This window comes from Suncus etruscus, chromosome 1, assembly GCF_024139225.1.
Source record: "Suncus etruscus isolate mSunEtr1 chromosome 1, mSunEtr1.pri.cur, whole genome shotgun sequence".
Classification (NCBI taxonomy): Eukaryota; Metazoa; Chordata; class Mammalia; order Eulipotyphla; family Soricidae; genus Suncus; species Suncus etruscus.
In genome coordinates this window covers 155978316-155998365 of record NC_064848.1, presented here as the reverse complement: position 1 = coordinate 155998365, position 20050 = coordinate 155978316, and the positions used below count along the sequence as shown (strand labels likewise).

The window sequence follows — 20050 nt, the reverse complement described above, 5'->3', positions numbered from 1 at the left end:
GATTGAGTATGGCCTGCCTGAGGCCTTGTCCTTTCAAACAGGAACTCAAACGCGATGTTTTCCCTAAGGGATGGCATCCCAATCCAGCCCTGGGAAGTAGGGATTTGTTATTTCCCAGTAAGCCTGTCCTAGATGTCAGCCACTATGTGGGGTCCTTGCATACAGATAACAGGATCTCTGAGCCAGAGGACCCAGCCTCTCAAGCAAAGGCCCAAACCTTCTCATGGTATTAGTTTCCTCCAACAATGGGTGCAGGATGAAATAGCAATCCACTGCATTGGGGCCGGAGTGATAGTGCAGCAGGTAGGGAGTTTGCCTTGCACATGGTGGACCTAAGTTCGATCCCCAGCATCCCTTATGGGATGCTGAGATTGCTGAGAGTAATTTCTGAGTGCATAGTCAGGAACAATCCTTTAAAGGCCACTAAGTGTGGCCCCAAAACAAATAAACAAAAAATAGCCATTGCATTTTGGATCACTGCAGAGATAGTATAGGGTTAAGGCACTTGCCTTACATGTGGCCAACTGATTTGGTCCTTAGCACCACATAGAATTCTCCACATATCCATGTACTACACCAGTAACCCCCCATCTAAGCATCAAGAGCTAGGCTACTGTTTCTGCTGGGTGTTATCAACTCTGCACCCAAAAGCCATTACATTTCCTGGAAATGTAAAACCGTGGAGTCTCATAATTCTTATTCTAAGTATCCTTCCATCAATTTCCTTCTGGAAGTTGGAGAGTATTTCTAGAAGAAAATTCCTAAGGCCATGAAGTCCCCAGTAAACTTGCATGCCCCTTCCTGATACCTGGTTCCCTTCCTGCTATTTATTGCACTGTCTTTCCTGGGCTCAACTGCACACTGTACACTCATGGTACCTTGAAATACTGCTTAGAACATGAATCATATAAACTCAGAATCTACTTTCAGCCTGAGTTTGTCTTGTTTTTGGAAGTCTATGGTATCAACCTGCACAAACACCATCTTAAATCTTGGTGCAGGGGTACCCTTAGGTCCCTCTTTTAGGTACATTCATGTGCTGGCAGGATCCTGACAACAGTGTGGCACAGAGACTAGAAAATAGAATCATTGTGTTCTGTTATCCACTCTCTCCTGAGCCCTTTGCTTATGCAGGGGAGCAGGGGTAGAGGGTACATGGAGAATAAGTCCTTGGACTTGCTCAGATCTGAAGAGAAGACGAGGAAACAGGCACTTTGAGACATTCAATGATGAGTGTTGGAGGGAGAAAAGAAGTGGAGTGGGATGTGCTGGGAAGAGGCCACTGAGAAGACATGGTACAGATTTGGAAAGACTGTAGGAATGTTTTAGATAAATGACAGGTGGGTCAGAAGTGGAAGATAGGTGCTGTGAGTGAAAGGAATAAAGTTCCTGAATATTATTTGCCTAATCTCACTCATAGCAGAGCAGAAAGTTGCAAAATGTGTCATGATAAACAGGGTCTGGGAATGGACAATGGAGCCATGTGGGAGATCCCAGTACCCCTTCCCAGATCCCTGCTGTGCCCACACAGCACTGCAATCTTGTGAATATGAGAGAGGGAAGCAAGGGATTGGCTGGGATTTTCTAGTGGATTCTGAGGCACCAGGGCACCAACTCACCTCTGGGCCATCTTGGGCCAGCTCCCCACCTTGGGTGAGATCTCTGGATGCTGGTGCCTCTCCTATTGGATGGGTTTTGTGAGGACTCCTAGGACCACAGTTAGATCTGAGAAAGGCCTTGTGGTGATACTGGAATGAGCATAGAAGTGCTGTTGAAGGAGAAAGAGAAAGGGGGTCATTTAAACTCAATACCCTCCCAGACTCCCTAGGACTGGACTGGCCTCAGCACTTGAGCCAGACCTGGGCATCTCTGCAGGCATCACTTTCAGGGATGAGGTTCTTCTCTTCTTCTCTCTGCCCCTCCTCTGCAGGTTGATGCTGGGCTTCATGGGTGTCACAGCCTTTCTCTCCATGTGGATCAGCAACACGGCCACTACTGCCATGATGGTGCCCATTGTGGAGGCCATGTTGCAGCAGATGGAGGCCACAGATGCTGCCATGGAGACCAACTTGGGGTCCCTAGAACTGGCTGACAAAGAAAAGACCAGTGAGCTTCCAGGTGAGCCCCTGGCATGGAGCTGCAGAGATCTTCTTCCGTAGTCTTCTTTGTTGCCAAAAGCTTTGGCTACCTCCCCAATTCCTGGAGGGCTTCCTTAAACCAGCATTTAGTTAAACACAGAAAATGCTGTTGCAGTAAGTTTTAGGAATGTCACGATTGCCTAAAAGTGAGATCTTTTATGGAGAGTATAGTAAGGTCTCACTTTAAGTTCCTGCCAGAATTTAACCCGAACTCATTCCATTATGCATTTGGACATCTTTTGAACCCTCCCGAGGCCCTTCAGCACTTGTTTCTCTTACTAACTGCAGGGAAGCTTTGTGCAAGCAGGTCAAGTTGCTCTACTCTGCTGGCACAGCTTTTGGAGTTAGTCATTTTACCCCTGCCTCCTTGCTGGGCAGTGTCTCAGCTCAACTTACTATCCATCCTGGGGCCCCCGCACCATGCCCATGCGGATGGCCTGGTGCTTATAAACTCATGGACATTGAGGGGGCAGGGAACAGCCTTTGCACAGCTCCTGGGTCAGAGTTTAGTCATGGGGTGCCATTAGCCAATTACCAGGGGAGCTAAGAAATGCTAAGGGCCTTGCTAGGAGAAAGAGCCATCTGAGACAGATTTGGACAGGCCCTGGAGGAATGGAATAGCTTGAGCAGCAGGAGGGAGGTAGGAGAGAAGAGGGGGTCTGTCTAAAGTTGCAGGATTGGCATGAAACTTGGAGGAGCCATAGGGAAGCCATGGGAAGAGACTGCAGGAAGCACAGCAGTCAGACGGGAACTGGGAGTTGGATGCCAAGGAGATCCTGGGGAGCAGAGCTGGTGGGTCCCTTCACAGGTCAGCAGCTGGGTGGCAGTTTACCAGTGCCATTTCAGCTCATGGAGGTGTGCCCACCACAGGGAACCAAGTGATTTTTGAAGGCCCTGCCACCGGGCAGCAGGAAGAGCGTGACAGGAAGAGCATGTGCAAGGCCATGACCCTGTGCGTGTGCTACGCGGCCAGCATCGGAGGCACCGCCACCCTGACCGGGACAGGACCCAATGTGGTGCTCCTGGGCCAGATGCATGAGTGAGTCACTGGCCATGCCTTCTGGGAACAGGAAGAGGGCTTGAGGTTCCCCTCCCACCTCTGGGCATTCATGGGAGGATGAATTCCCATAAACCTCTATGTGCTCCACCCCCGCTCCTCCACAGGGTGGGAATGGATGGCCAAATACCTAACTACTTACTGCTGGGGAGAGTTCTGCATTTGGGCTCAGGATCTTACTTGACGGGAAAGTGGATAGAGCTGGGGGCTGACATGGTGGAAAAAACAAAGTGGTGTGAGGTTCTGGGTGTTTGATTTTTGGCTAAAACTTGTAGAAAATAGGTTCCTACAGAAATGCTACTTCTGAGCTGCCCCCAAACATTGGTTGTTAATTATACTGGGTCGCCACATGGGGAATCCCACCAAGTCCCTCATATTTCCCTGAAGGTAACAGGTGTTCCCATTGGAGGTCATGGTAATGGGTAATGGAAGGAATGAGTGGTCTGGAGCCCTTCTGCTTTGGCAACAAAGAGACAGCCTCGAAGACCTCAGTTTTGGACCTGGCTGTATGCAGGGGGGTTGAATGGCAGGAGTCAGAGAAACTTGGGATCCCCTGGCCTCCTAAGAGAAGCAGGTGCCTGAAGAGCCACAAGCAGGTCTGCCTAATGCATAAATGTAGAATGAGCTGGAATGGCACAGAGACACAAAACAAAATCAAGATGGTTCCTGCAGATCCAGCCATTGAAGACCAGTACCTGAACAGCACAAGGAGAATATTAGGTCTAATCAGAAAACAATTCTGAGCCAGGAGTGTGTTCTATAATGGCAGTCTTATGACTCTTAACAAAGTTCCTGAAGTCCTGTCAATGCTGTCTGGGCTAAGTGGGGAAAGTTGGGTGACTGCTTTGACACAATGGACTAAAAGTGGGGTGAGTAGTACAAGTGACTTTCTTCTAGTCGCCAGGAAGCTGTTCTTGTTCCACCTGATTAGGAAGGTGCTTTCCCTTCCTACTGATTCACCATTTGAACCAGAGGCTGTCTGCCCCATTGGGGTGCACAAAGGAAGGACTTCTTAAACTGTCTCCATGTTCAACTCCCTTTTCCCAGAGAAGTTTTTATACAATCCCAAGTATATAAAATAGGTATACAAACCCAACTTTTACATATAATCAATCAATAATCAATACTTAACAATCATTCAAATAATTAATAATTAATCCTAAAGAAGTTTAAAAAATAAAAATAACACCTAAATAAAACCCAAGTCCTATAGCCCCATATATATAGACATACACATTTTATAGTCATATTTAAACTTCTCTGGAGGAAATTAGGAGATTCTCAGCTAGGTCTGGGCCCACAATAGGGTCATTTGGTCACTCCTCAGGCTTGTCTTGAGCCATGAGGTCATATTCTAGAGGCCTCCATGTAACTAGCTCAGGGCTGGCATCAGGCTGGGGAGACTGGCCTGCAGAGGATGTGGACCTGCTCTGATCCAGCCTCCAGCCAACGTGCTAACAGTCTGTTCTCCAGGTATCAGCCTCTGGCAGATATGTGCACCCACATTTCTTTTCCTGCAGATTGTTTCCTGGCAGCAAAGACCTTGTCAACTTTGCCTCTTGGTTTGGCTTTGCCTTCCCCAACATGCTGATAATGCTGCTGCTTGCTTGGTTGTGGCTCCAGTGTATCTATATGGGATTCAGGTGAGTCTGAACTGCAGATACCATGGCCACTCCATGTTCCATGTACCTGTAGAAAAACCCTGTGAAGTTCTCTGTGCCTGAGTCTTTTACTTCAGCAGCCTTTCTCCTGAAGCCCAGCACTCCTCACACTACTCTCATGCTTCTTTCTACTATACCATTCCTCTTTTTAGATGCTGCTCCTGACCAGTCTTCCCATGTCCCATCTAAATCTTCAAGGCTAGTTCAAGGTTGCTTCCCTAGTGAAACCATCCCCAACATTGCTGCTCCCCACCCCCATCTTGAAAAATTTGCTGGGTTTGTGCCTTGTATTAGTTTGGCATATCACAGCACTGTTGCTTAGTATCTATAACCTCTTCTGCATGACCCTTTCTTTTTTGGGGGTCGGGGGCTTGGGGCCACACCTGGCAGTGTTCGGGGGTTACTCCTGTCTCTATACTCAGAAATCACTCTAGGCAGGCTCGGAGAACCATATGGAATGGGATGCCAGGGATCAAACCTCGGTTGGCCAAGTGCAAGGCAAACACACTCTCCACTGTATTACTGCTCTGGTCTCCGTTTCTAGCTTTCCCCAGAACCCATGACTTCTCTTCTTCCCTGTCCCCAGCCCCCAATCCTGTTCTCAGGGTGGGGAGAGGAAGAGCAGGTGTGCCATCAACCAAACAAACACAGCTTTCTCAGAGGGGTGGAGACTGCTGGATAAACTTTCTTTGAGTGCAGATGACCACTAGGTCATGTCATTGCAAACTTACTGGACACATCCTAATCCATTTGTCAAGACTTTCCCTGAATGCCTACAATGTTCTGATCCTGGGTTGGCTTCTGGAAAGTTTACCTTCCTATTCCTGACATTCAGGCAAGTGTACCAGAATCAGTTTTGACAGCTACCAGACTTTGGACAGAAACCATGATGTATGACTGCCAGTCCTCTAAAAAGGTGGTTGTTATTTTCAAAGGCACAAATCTATCTAGAGTACAAAGGTGACTCTCTCACGCTGAAGATTCTTATCCCTGAGCTATGCCTTAAATCACAGAGGGCAGAAAAAAAGACAAGTACAAGGACTATGTGGCCAGTGGGTGGCACCCTTCAAGTCAGAGATAAATGAGGAAATCTCTGAACACCATCAAAGCATACATTATAATCAGCCCATGGGCAGATGTCCTGGCATACACAGGGCCCATGGCTGGGGGACATGAGCCTGCCTTTCACTGGCCAGCTTGGCTGGGATGGCTGTTCTTTGCCCTGTTTCTTGAAACTGCTCCATGACCAAAGTCCTATTCTCTCATTTATGTCCATCCAGGAGGCCATGGGCAGCCTGCCCGGCACTGTCACAAGCTACAAGTGAATGCCTCTGCCTTCTCAACAGGTGATAGTGATACCACTGATCAAAATGGATTGTGTACTAATTAAGCAACAGACTTTGCCAGAGACTCTACATAAATAAGCTAAATCTTCACATCAATCAGTGAGGGAGGTTCTCTTGTTAATTTTAATTTACAGAGAAGACCACAGAGGCAAGGAGATGTTTCAGTTTAGACTCTTCAGTTTAGAAATTGTTTAAAAATTGAGAGACAGGATTTGAATCCAAGCACTCTGGCTCTAGAGTTGGTGCTCATTACTTACCATATTATCTCAGTCAGCTGTACCATGCTGCAAAACCCCCCTAGAAAAGATGGCTTCCATTTTTCCTCATGATTCTAGAGGCTAAAATCCAAGGTCATTGTGCTGGCACAGGCTTTTGTTGAGGGCTCTTTTTCCAGGTTGCAGAGGACTCACTGCATATTATGTGGTAGTGTATCATCTTTTTTTTTTTTTAGAGGATCAGCATCTTATAAAGATATGTGTGCTCTCATAAGGACTCATCCCCATGACCTTAATTACCATAAACTTAATTACCTTTGAAGGCCCCTCCACCTAGTGCCATACCAGGTAGAGATAAGGTTATAGCAGGTGCTTTAAAGAAATGCAATTTGGTCTATAAACATGCCTTCTCAAGAGAAGTCAAAGGCTGCTGTCCAAGATAGCCTTGAGACCTAGATAGAGCTAGATATTAAGGCCTAGTTGTGGCCTTTCTTCACTTCAGAATAGATGCCCTGAAGTCATGAGCCCTACTGAGTTCACAGACGAGCAAGTAGAGGGGGGCTGATATAACCCCAACACCAAAGGCTCATCAAGCTCCAAAATCAGATATAAAGCCCATCTGGAGACCTCCCTGCCAAGAAACTGAATTGCTGTTGACATAGATACTCTCAAGACTAGGAGGAAATCTGAAGATTCCAGAGTCAGTCTGTATTTAGGGTGAAGGTCTACCATACTCTCTACCTGTTCCCCACATGCTTCTCTAAGTGCAGGGGCCCATGCCACCACCTTACTCACAGGAGGTCTATGTCAGGAGGTTTTTTATGCTGTTTCAGTAACTGGCATGGCATCCTTAGACCAGCTCATCTCTACATCTGAACCTACCTCTAGCTCAGTCCAGGCCAGGCAATGCCTGTCTTTTTGGGAATACATGGAAAATGCCTTTATTATACTTTCTGGCCCTTGAGTCATCAGCATGATGGTCATGAAGAGGCATGTCATAGTCACACTCTCTATCCTGACCCATAACAATTTGGTTTTTTATTTTTTAAGGGCAGCCTTGTGGCCACACCCTGCCCAGAAAGCAGATGGGTATCATACCCAATTGGATGTGATGTGGGAGCTCATGGGTTCTGTGCCTTTCCCTGGCTGCACAGCATCAAGGTGAAACTAGTCAGAAAGACCCTTTGCACCCGCACTCAGGTTTCCAGCAGATAGGCTGAGTCCCTGGACCTGTGTCTTGTGCCAGCCCATCAGACAGCAGACAGTTAATTCAGAGGAAATGAATCCATTCCAAGGAGAAAGGTCCTGGAAGAGGAACAACAATGTGACTGCCAGTATCAGACAACTGCTTGCATGTGCATGACTGCCCCCAAAACTTGCAGCTGTGGTATGAGGATAGTTCTTCAAAACCAACGATGGGCAGAACTGCAAGGATCACCAAAGTCAGACCTTATCCTGTACATTGGACCGTCTAGAATAGCCTAGAAGCAGGCTAGTACGTGGTAGAACATACCTTGCCCCATGCCAAGGGGCTAATGACAGGCTGCAGCATTGCTCCCAGTCCTAGTGGGGGCCTGGCTGGGCGATTTCCCTGGCTTAGCTTGGAGATTCCAGCAGCTATGTAAGTCTGAGACCACAGAGTCTGAGCAAACTCCCTGTGATAGCCAGGCCTGCTATTACCCCAAATCCACTGGGCCTCAAATCTAAATTCCCAGCTCCTCTTAATCCGAGCACCCACCTGTTCCTGTGTGCCCAGCCTGCCTGCATGAACAACCAGCTGATTAAGACTGTCAACCTGGCTCCATGAAGGCAGTTCCAGGCTATCGTGAGGTAGTCCTCATCTTACCTGGCACTGCTTGTAGAGCTTTTCACGATCTTCCTGAGGACAACAAAGAGCAGCCAGTTTCCAGGCCAGCACTTGTCAGCCCAGTGTCCACTCTGCTCTATTCCACCTCGTGGCGTTCTAGCCCATCGTTCTCACACTCCATGCCACATTCTGCAGCCCAATGTTCAGGCTTCTGTCCCAGGAGCCCCTGAGTCTACCAACATGCCCTGTGTTCTCTTGTCTTTGCATCCTCTAGTTTTAAAAAATCCTGTGGCTGCGCCCTGGAGAGGAGGACAAAGGAGCAGGCTGCATACGAGGTGCTTCGAGAGGAGTACCGGAAGCTGGGGCCCTTCTCCTTCGCAGAGGTCAATGTGCTGCTGTGCTTCCTCCTGCTAGTGGGCCTGTGGTTCTCCAGGGACCCTGGCTTCATGCCTGGCTGGTTGTCACTCGCCTGGACAGAGGGAGAGACAAAGTAAGTGGTTGGGCCCAGACCTCTTTTGGAGCCCTGCTTTGTGCTCAATGAGCCTTGGAGGACTCTGCTGGTTCTAGGACCCCTTTTTATTCTCTCTCATCTTCACAACATGCCCACAAATGTGTTTCTATGGTCCCAGCAGGTTAAAATGAAAGTATGTGGCCAGGTGAGTGGGGTGGCAGGGATGACAGATACTAGTTGGGCTAGAAAGTAAGGTTCTCCCAGAGTTCTGGTTTTCAAAGCTCAGATCTTTCCTAGTGTTTCCTTTCTCAGATCAGGGCAAGTCCCTCTGAAGATTGGGAGTCCATAGCTGGGAGTCCAGAAGCTTCTTTAGACAGAAACCAGATGACAGAGAGGCCCTGTTGTGCGTCACCTGGTTAATAAGCTATTACCGGGTCAGACTAGAAGAAAGGTTGAGAAATTTCATGTACTGGAAGAATGTGGGCAGGGACACAGCTGCAGTTACAGTTTGTTCCTTCTGGAAGGTCTGTTTGGGTCAGGACCAAAGTCCCAGTGTCTGCCCTGGTGAGCACAAAATTCTAGAGAATCTGTCAGGATGAGGTCGACAAGTTCACCTAACACAGGCCAAAGTGAGCTGCAAATGTTCACCCAGTGTCGAGGCAGAACCAGGTCAAGAGCATGGTGCCTTGGTTCCCACCCAGGGTTCAGTCTACCCTACACCACCCTTGATCTGAGCCTTTGGGATCCAGTGCTTAGCCTCAGTCAAGCCTGTTTATTCAGGTCAGAGTTCGGAATTGGCGGATAGGTGGGGGTGGCTGCTGCAGCTCTGTTCTTCCCTTCTAGATATGCCTCTGATGCCACTGTGGCTGTCTTTGTGGCGATTTTGTTATTCATTGTGCCTTCACAGAAGCCCAAGTTCAACTTCTGTAGCCAGACAGAGGAAGGTAAGACTCCCTGTACAAAGACTCCCTCAAGAGAGCCAACCTACTGAAGAGTTTTGGCTATAAGCCTGAGAGAGGGGTGTCTGTGGAGCCTTCCTGAATTTCTGTTTGGAGTAAAAATAATCTTCTACTTGGTTTTGGGACTATACCTAGTTATACTTAGAGATTATTCATGGATCTGTGCTTGGGCACTCTAGGTGGTACTCATGGTACCATATGTGGTGCCAGGGATAGAATCAGAGTCCACTGCATGTAAGGCAAGTGCCTTACCCTAGTATTGTCTCTCCAGCTCCCTATTTTGCCTTTTCAGTACCCAAAATTTTATTTACACACTTATAAAAATAGAAAAGTACTTCAAATTTGCCATAATGGCATTTTGTATTTTTCCTGTTTTCCATGACGGTAATGAACATTCCTATTTGATACTTCTAATCCAAACACACATGATTAGAATCCCGTTTCTTTTGTTATGATTTTTCTGGAGATGACAATTTTCCAGTTGCTTGAATCTTCAGTTTTATTTTCTCTAATAATGATATGAGAGAGCATTAAGGGGCCATATGCATTCTTCTTTTATGGAACATTGTTTTTGAATCTTCACTGTTACAAATTAACTTCTGACAATGCTCAGAGGTTATTCCTGGCGTGGTGCTCAGGGTCACTCCCAGAAGTGCTTGGGGTACCATTTGGTGAGGTGCTGATTGAACAATTTTCCAGCCCCACTCCCTGGTGCTGTATTTCAGGCCCTTAGATGCTTTTCTTTTAGATAAATTCTAAATGATATCTGTGGGGTAAAAGTACATACATACTTTAATAGATCATATAATGTTTTTGCCAAATCAAGTTTCCAAAGAACTTACCAACTTATAATGCTGCTGGGAATAGTTTAATAATATCCTTATCAGCAAAGAATCCAGTCATTTATTACAAATTATAGTTCATGAGCTTTTATTTCACCCCAATTGCATCTTTTGCTTGCTTTCTTTTTTTAAATTAAATTATAGTACTTTTATTTTCTTTTAATTTAAGCACCATGATGATAAACATGCTTGTAGTTGGACCTCAGTCAAAGAAAAAAACACCTCCCTTCACCAGTGCAAATCCTCACCACTAGTGCCCCCCTGTTCTCTCTTCCCCAACCCTCTGCCTATATTTGAGACAAGCATTCTACTTCTCTCATTCATCAATATTGTCATAGTAGTTTTTAGTGTAGTCATTTCTCTAATTGCATTCATCACTCTGGTGAGCTAGTCCTTCGGCCCTCATCTTTATCATCTCTGGGCATTATTACAATAATGTCTCCCCCCCTCCCCCATTTCCTCCAGGACCTCATGTTTCCTGCACAGTTTCTCAAAGTAGTCTCTGATTATCCTTGGATCTCTGTATTATCTGCAGTGGCCTCCCCCTTTTCTAATATGATTTATTCAATTTCTTTCCCTTTTCTTGTGAATTTTGCTAGTGATTCATCTATCTTGTCTATTTTTTCAAAGAACCAACTTTTGCTTTTGTTGATTTTTTGGATTATTTTTTGGGTTTCCACCTCATTAATTTCTGCTCTAAGCTTTGTTACTTCCTTCTGTCTGCTTATTTTGGGTTCAAAATTTTGTTAAGTCATTTTCTAATTTTATAAGCTGTATCATTAAGCTTATTTATGTAGGTCCCTTCTTTCTTCCTGATGTATGCTTGCAACTTTGATTTTGAGCCTGCATCTTTTGCTTTCTAATCCTCTGAGTTGTGTGTGTTTACATTATGTCTTTCTTCTCAGAAAGGAAAACTCCATTTTATCCCCCTGCACTGCTGAACTGGAAAGTGACCCAGGAGAAAGTCCCCTGGGGCATTGTGTTGCTCCTGGGGGGTGGATTTGCTCTGGCTAAAGGATGTGAGGTAACTTTGGAAGCTTTGATTTTCCAGTCTTCTGACAGAAAGAGGGTGGCCAAAATCTGTTGTTTCTCTTTCCCTGTTCCCCAAGCTGTGACTACCATCTTCTATATCTGTCTCTTTCATACAGTTGTTCATACCTTGAGAACAGGGACACTGTCACCTAGGAACTCTCTAATGTGAATGGGTCCTAGAATAGAGAAAACAATCTTGAAATGTTAGCAGGAACAACTGCGTAAGTTATACTCTATACTATATACTAACAGGGGTTAGTATAGAGAGGCAGAAGACACTGTGATATCCCTGGATTTTGGTGATGAGAATCTCTGCTTTAATTTATTCTAGAGAGATCTTTCTAGTGCTCCTGAATACTGAATACTATAGTTGACATTGCAATTTTTTTTTTCTAGCTAGGTGTGTAGCAATGGAGGAGAGATCAGTTTTTACAGGAAAACAAATGAAATGTTTTAGCTTTCTTCTTCCCTTCTAGGAATCTAGGAGTCCCTTTATTTATAGGAAACAAACTAGCTAGAGGAAGGGACAAACCAGTTTTCTATACTCCATTCATTTACTTGTCATCCATGATCCATCAATTCATTGATCTCTCCATCTATCCATAAGTTTATCTACATATAAAACCACCTATTAATATACCCTTATGTCCATCCCTTCACCTGGAATAGAATAGAATGAAACTTATCTATCAAACATCCTATTTTTGTATGTATTGTGACAAATACAGGGCTTATAAAGGAGGTTGAAATATAGCCCAACACCTACTTTTTTCCCTAAGACTTTATAGTCTTATAGAGGAGAATATATCTGGGGATCTTGCAGGAGACCACTGAACCAGCTTCATTGCTGAGGGGGGAAATATATTGGGAAGGGAATTTTAGGAAGAATTGAGACATGAGTAAAGAACTGAGTATTGGTATCTTTCTATGTGTGGAGGCAATGCAGAATATGGGGCTGGTGAGGTCAGTTGTCTTGAATTCACTTCTCATTTCCCTGAGCATCTTAAATTCAAGATGTAGAATCTGGTCTTTTTCTTTGAAGGCAGGTTCTGAAGAGTTGAGGCTCAATAGTAACTTGATTGGATATGAGTGGTAGCCTAGGCAGGAGAAGCATTGAGAGATCTAGTAGACAAGTCTCAGAGCACTGGAGTCTTTGGACCCTTCTCTTCCTCTTGAACTCCCTTCCTTCTCTCCTGTCTCTATTTTGTTCTGGTTTTCTTCTAACTCTATTACTGCTCTTCCTCCTTTACTGACTTAGGATACTGTCCCTTTAATATGATTGTTTCATAACTCTATTAACTTTTCATTCTCTCTCTGAAACAAATCTTAGCTCAAAGTATGACACCTAAATCCTCAATTCCTGGATGAAATCTGGTTGATTGAGTAGATGGATAGGAGAAGTTCAGTGTGACTTGGTGACTCATTAGGCATAAGTGTGGTGGGGTAGTAGCCCCTGATATGACTCTCTGCCTTCTAGGTCAGAAAACGTATGGAGGACAAGTTCATTCACCAAATTAGGGAGCTCAGAGGGCTGATTCTGGACTGGAGACTTATGATGGATTGGGGCATGTTGAATCTCATGTGCTCAAAGGCTATAGGATGGAAATTTCTAGAAGGCATATGGATATCTAAATTCAGATAGTAGACCTGCAGTTCTGGAAAGGTATCTTTAGGAGATTGTAAATTAGGGATGGAACTGAAATTGTGGGCATGGAGGTTACTGTAAAATACATATAGAGTGAGAAGTCACAGTTGAGGGTGGGCTGAGCTCCTTGGAGAGAGAAGGGTCCTTCTTGGATTTATTCTGGATAAATTAAAAACAGTAACACCACAGTGACTCCCCATCTGGTACTTCTCAGGCTTCGGGGCTGTCTGAATGGATGGGGAAGCAGATGGAACCCTTGCACACTGTGCCACCAGCAGCTATCACGTTGATCTTGTCCTTGCTTGTTGCTGTGTTTACAGAATGCACAAGCAATGTGGCCACCACCACCCTGTTCCTGCCCATCTTTGCTTCAATGGTAAGTATCCCCAAGTATCCCTCAAGCATCATTTCATGGGACACTGTCAACCTGTACCCATATCCTAGGTGCCTAAAGACCTGGAGATCCATGGCTCTTCCATGGATGCATGTGCCATTGGTGAGCCTGGGCCTTGTCTTCAATGAATTTCTTTGATTCCTCCTGACTGACTACAGTGCTAAATACAAATTAGGTGTTCAAAATTTATAAGCATAATGGAGATCTAAGGGGTGCCTGTGTTGAGTGAGAAGGGTCTCTGGGCATGCCTCTGGAGGATTGCAGAGCAAAAAGAAACTGAGACCTGTGGAGAAGACTGGGGAAGGTATGTTTTAGAAATGATGGACAGCCTGGAAGATGGAGTCACTCACATAAAGGAAATGGAGCTATTTACCAAGAGCACCCAGAAACCTTGTTTGGAGAGCAGAGAGAACAGGGGTCAGAGGGTACCGAGTTCAGAGAGGAGTGGATGGGGACAGAAGTTGGGGTGGGAAATGAAAAGCTTGGTTCTTTGGGAAAGCATGTGTTTGAGTTGGTATTCAGAAGAAAGTGAATCACAAAGGAAATTCCACTGTGGTCTTTCATTGCATTTCCTTTTCTCACTCATGACATGGAAGTAACTGCCTCAGGCTGGCATAGAAAGAGCTTGGGTCTGGGCCAGAAGACCTGAATTTAAGTATGGGATCCTTAAACACACTGATTAAATTCTTTTCTCCTAGATGTGTGCACTAAAACAAAAAAACAGCAAAAGCATTAGATAGTAAAAGCCTGTCAAAGCTGAGGTACTTATGCTGTATTCATGAGTCAGATTCCCAGGGGGCTGGATAAGCAGTTGGCACTTATTAACTTGACAGCCTAGGAACCATGTGTCTAAAAAGCAGAGCAACTTTTTCTCCCCATTCCAAATATAGACCAAGGTATTCGGCATAGTGGAATAGAACAAAACAAAATAACAACAACATAAATGGAATGGCTAAGAAATTTCCAATAGGGGCTGGAGAGATAGTACAGTAAGTAAGGCACTAACCTTGCAATCAGCTATCCCAGATTTGATCCTCAGAATCTCATAAGGTCACCCAAGCACTGCCAGGAATGATTACTGAGTGAAAAGTCAGTAATTACCCCTGAGCATTACTGATTATGACCCCAAAACAAAAAAGAAGTGTCAAATAATACAGAAGCACATACCGAATTATTTATTTGTAGTAATAAAAGAAGACTTTAGCCTCTCCCTAGAAACACATTTTGTTTTATCATAATTTATTTTATTTATATTCTTTGTTTTTTGGGCCACATTTGGCAAGGATCAAGATACTTCGAGCTCTGTGCTCGGGGGTCATGCCTGACATAAGTGGTGACAGGGATTGAAGACAGGGCTTCCTGTATATAAAGCATGTGCTCAGCTCAGTGCTATCTCTCTGGCCCTATTTTGTTGTGGAGGGTTTTTTGTTTTGTTTTGTTTTGTTTTGTTTTTGTCTTTCTGGAGGTATTATATTTTCTTTAAACAAATGTTATCATTTTAAGCTATTCTTTTGTTCCTTAACTATTCTATTAGATCCTCTAGATCTGAAAGACCTTATGTATGATAGAATGTAAACCTGCTTAATCTTTTTTACTGGCACAAACTACTTTGTTTGCAGCATATGTTTTATTTAACCATCCTGCTTATGATGGTTGTCAAGTCTGTCTCTTGCATGTTTTCACTGTTACATTATTGCAATGAACGTTTTTGCATGTGTCTGTCCACATATGCACATAGACCTTCATTTTAATTATTTAATAAGTATGGCATATATTTCAAACTCTATCATTAATTCATCCAACAAATATTAAGTGAGTTTCTACTCTGTAGGTGCTCTTACAAGTGGCTGCATTATTTTTATTTATGCATGTATAGTCAATACACTGCAGATAAAAAGAAAAACTCAAGCAAGAATGTGAGTTTGTAACTTTATTATAAATGTATGTTTTTGAAAGTGGGTACAAATTACCAATGCATCAAGCTTGTCTAGTGTCAGTGGATCCTCATCCTTATTACATTTCCTGGACAAACACACAGAGATGCCATGTGTGTTGTTCCTCACTCTTTTGGCGAAATAATTGTGTTGAGCCTGAGATCAAATGCACAGGTAGTGAGCATATGGCTGAATTTTAAGCTGCAGAATCAAAATGGTAGATCCATATTCTATGTTAGAAATAATGCCATGGCTCAGGAAAACAAAGTCACACATAGATCATCTTCTACAAAGGAGAGAGGTCATGGTCCCTGCCATGCTCCTCTAGGCATTCTCATCTCTATGGCAGGACTGATGGACATATCCAAGCTCCTGGAGGCTGCAAGAAAGCCACAAGTCTAAGTGACTATGGTTTCTGGCACTCAATAGGTGCCTAGATAGGTGTCCTATGTTGGAAAGGTCTCCCAGGTGATGACTCTGACTTTGACCTACAGGTCTATCAGAGCTAGCATGCAGACACAAAGCCGAAATGTAAGGCCAGATGCAAGATGGAAACACATGATGCATTAAGGGATGATTTATCAGATCACTGGTTCCTGGGATCTTTGGTTTTCTGCATTTGTGATGTTGCAGTGCTGTGTTTTTTCCCAGTCACGTTCCATTGGCCTCAATCCGCTCTACGTCATGCTACCCTGTACTCTGAGTGCATCCTTTGCCTTCATGTTGCCTGTGGCCACCCCACCTAATGCCATCGTGTTTGCCTACGGACATCTCAAAGTTTCTGACATGGTAACAAAGTTGTTTTTATGTATTCCTACCAACTAGCAAGCTTAGACCTTGAGGGATGTCCCAATCCTTAATCACATGTGGACTCAGAAGATCTAGCAATACTACCAAATGTCTACAGGCCAATCCTCATTGTTTGCATTAATATGCAGCTTTTCTCATTTTGAAAAAATTAATTTCATGGATTGTCCTTTCCCCCAAACTTAGAGGGGGGGTTGGAGTCTGTTTCCTATCTGGAGGAGTCCATACAGCCACCAGGTAATGGTGCCCTGCTGAGCACTTGGAGAGGTTGGACACAGGGTTCCATGTGGCCAAGATGGAGACTTCAAAAAGTATTGAGACTTCTGAGGTTAGGAGGTTTTAGAATGATTGTGGATCAGAGTGGAAATATAATGACAAAGATGTTTGTAGAGTCTGTATGGGAAGCAGGACAGAGAGACCTCTGCCTAGAGCAGAGAATGCCTCCAAAACACATTTAGTTTAAGAAGAAATTCTTGTCTGCTTGAACTTTGCCTCTCGGTAGAATAAAGAGGCAAGTCCTAGCTGAAGAGGAAAGTGTGCAAGGCTGGGAAGCAGGGAATGAGGGAGACCACCTGATTCCCCAAGCGTTACTATATCTGAGCCCACCCTAAGTATCTCTGGGCTTCAGGCAGCATTCTCATAGAGGGAAAACTCCAGGAAACGCAGTGCAGGCTCCACACCATGCCAGTCCACAGAAAAAGTTGCAAGTCATGTCTAACGGACAGCAGAGAACAGAGCAGGATTAATGAATCAGTGATTAATGATTAATCATAATTAATGAATCAGTAAGAGCCAGAGGAGGGTCTCAGGAAGTGTGGTGTGCTTGTGGGACCATTAAGGTGTGAAGAGAAACAGTTGAACCCAGTAAGATATGGTTAACCCCAATAGTTCTTTAAATGTTCTGGAGCAGTTGCCTCAGTTGACTCCCAGAGGCCCACTGTCCCAAATGCTGGAGAGAGCAGAGACCTGTCTTGCTTGGGCTCCAGAGATGCTGTCAGCACTAAGGGCACTGGGCAAAAAGTTGCACTGTCTATAGTAAGATAAGCATAAAGCACATCCAGTGTCAGGGACCCAGAAAAAAGTCTTCTGTCCCCTTATCCCTAGTCTTCAGCATCCAGTTCATCTTTATTTTAACAGCTTTGCAGATCTCATAGGGCTGGCTAACTCTGACCCTGTTTTTATCCAGGTGAAAACTGGACTAATGATGAATATCATCGGAGTCTTCTGTGTGTTTCTGGCAGTCAACACTTGGGGACGAGTCATGTTTGATTTGGATCATTTCCCTGACTGGGCTAATGTGACACATGTTGATACTTAGGGAGAATTTCAAGACCAGCCACACTGCCCCACCCTCCCAAGGACTCCTGGAACTTACCTTGCAACAGAGATTTGGGGTCCACACTTGGAAGTGATTCAGTGATGCTCACTCCCCTTGAGATTCAGCTTTTGCCTAGACCAGGTTCAGAAATGGAAATGGGCAGCAGGAGGGCAGGCTTGAGGTGAAGGGGCCCAAGAGATTGCTGCTGTCTTTCTCTCCAGGGGCCTTGCCATAATCTCTGGCATGGGCAGACTCCTCCAACCAACCCATTTTGCCTCCAGCCAACTCAACACTGGGCTCTGATGTCCACTTGCTTAGTGCCTGGGTCTTCTAACGAGATCCCAGATCCCCAGCTCGGGAAGTGAAGAAACGCCTTCCAGAATCTGTGACTTTCTTGTTCTCGTGGGCTGCCTTGGATGAATCATTCAAGCGATCAACAGCCCAGGAAGAGACATGCAGCTCAGGGAAGCTCCTGCTGCTGAAGATAGAGCTCAGCATCCCTGAAAGACAAGTGTGCTATATCAAAGGACACAGAATTTGAATTCTTGGCTTCTGATCACATCACCCATAGCACAACCATGGCTCACTGCCCCATCAGTCCACTATAACTCATATCCTTTCCTCAGCACTTCCTTCAAACCCTCAGGCCCTCTGCTATCTGGGCAAATATTGCTGGAATCCCCTGGCTGAGACCCTTTGGCTCCCCTCTTCTTAGTTTATTCTCAGTTGATTCTTCCCAGAAATGTCTGTCCCACCATTCCTGTGTTCCTGGGATCACACTCCAAGTCTGAGAAGTGAGTTATTTAGGGGCCGCCAGGTCCTTTCACCTGAAGAACCAACCAGCATGGACACAGCTGTAAAAGGTCAAGAGGCCTTCATCTTGTGTCCATGGCAGTCACACCTGGAAACAACAGAGCTTTCTTGAGAACCAGCAGTGTTTGAGAGCTCCAGAACGAGGCCCTTGTCGATTATTGATTTTTTCTGACGTTACACAGCAGAGACTCTCATGATGAATCTTTCAAACTCCTGTGAGACAGATGGAAGACATCACCCCTTTTATCTTCTAACTCAATTTTATTTGCTTCTCATGCTGCTTTAGGAAAGGTGGTGGTAGACATAGAAAGTGAGAGAAAGTATAGGGACCTGTGGAAGCTGCTCAAGCACAAACCATGTATGCTGTTTCTTGGATAGGAAATTTCTGACCATGCCTGATTTCCAGGGGAAGGCACACTGGCACAGCACCTGTTGTGTGTGTATGTGTGTGTGTGGTCACCGAAGAAGCACCCACTGCTCCACTGAGTACACTGGCCTCCCACACCAGGTGCATCACTGACTCTCCCACCTAATATCTCAAGCACTCCCTTAAATCTATCAGCTGCTCCACCTTGGTGCTCAGGTGTCCAAAGTCAGATATCAGGTCTGTGCAATTGGGTTCCAACTCAGATCTTCTGTCTCCAGGCCCTCTCTTGCTTTTAGCATAAAAGCTGTTCTCAAGTAATTCCTGTAGATAAAGATGGATGACCAAGAGCAAGTCCATCCCAAGGCCCTTTCTGTCATGAAAAGGGATACCTGTTCCTCACCAAGGGAAAAACCACCTACTTCCTCTGTTCAGACTCTTCAGGCCACTGCCCTAATGGTTCGAAGGTTCAGTGAGAACTTGTGCTATCATTGGGTCCACAGTAGGCTACCTTGAGTGTGACCAATAGATGAATGTCCTTACTGTGGACAGTCAGGGAAATATTACGTATAGTAGCAAAGGGCTCTTTCAGACTCCTGTTGGTTTAGAGCTGACAGGAAGGCTAAGTGGTTACTTCAGAAGGATGATACAATGCTGAGGAGGCAAAATAATGGCTATCTCTGAACACATTTCTTAATGTTGACTAAAGTTGCACCAATATTTATGGCCAGTGACAATTAGAAGTACCAGTTAAGCTGCAAGTAAGAGGTAGTTCTGTTAAGGGGGGTAAACATCTCTAAGGTCACTTAATCTTTATTTAAAATTCTGGAGGCAGGTGGATGCTGCTCTGAGCCCAGCAGCTTATCAGGCTGGTGAGATTTAGGCTCTATCGTACACTCTGTATGCCTTGACTTTGACTCTGATGCCACATACACATCTACATTGATTGAAAGCAGGAAGAAAGGAGGTGTACGTGGGGGCTGAGGGTTCCAAACATATACCATTCCCAAATGTAATTGTCAAAGCAAAAGCTTTCTCAGAAGCCATCTTTTGTTCTTTCTTTTTGGCAAGAACTGAGTCATATATTCACTCTTAGGATAATCATCAACAAAAGAGACCTGTAATACCATAGACTATCGAGGTACTTATCTTTTGGGTTTAGGAGTAAGCCTGTTTTTTGCTGATATTAAGATTTCTACCTAATACAAAATTTGGGTGCTGTCGGGAACAACAGCAGGTGGAAGCAGGTGGTGGCATGAGTAGGGTC

The 20050-nt window shown here is 44.9% G+C and overlaps 1 protein-coding gene across 1 annotated transcript in view; it reads left to right on the top strand.

The window, feature by feature from the left end:
* Nucleotides 1-18725, top strand: part of SLC13A5 (solute carrier family 13 member 5) — a 30287-nt gene extending 11562 nt beyond the window's left edge. Inside the window, exons 4-12 of the mRNA XM_049782655.1 lie at nt 1931-2118; nt 3009-3177; nt 4716-4838; nt 8499-8714; nt 9519-9619; nt 11382-11500; nt 13368-13529; nt 16133-16270; nt 17475-18725. Of these exons, the coding sequence (XP_049638612.1) occupies nt 1931-2118; nt 3009-3177; nt 4716-4838; nt 8499-8714; nt 9519-9619; nt 11382-11500; nt 13368-13529; nt 16133-16270; nt 17475-17606 (1348 nt within the window). The 3' untranslated portion in view covers nt 17607-18725. The remainder of the gene's footprint in view (nt 1-1930; nt 2119-3008; nt 3178-4715; nt 4839-8498; nt 8715-9518; nt 9620-11381; nt 11501-13367; nt 13530-16132; nt 16271-17474) is intronic.
* Nucleotides 18726-20050: the final 1325 nt, after the last annotated feature.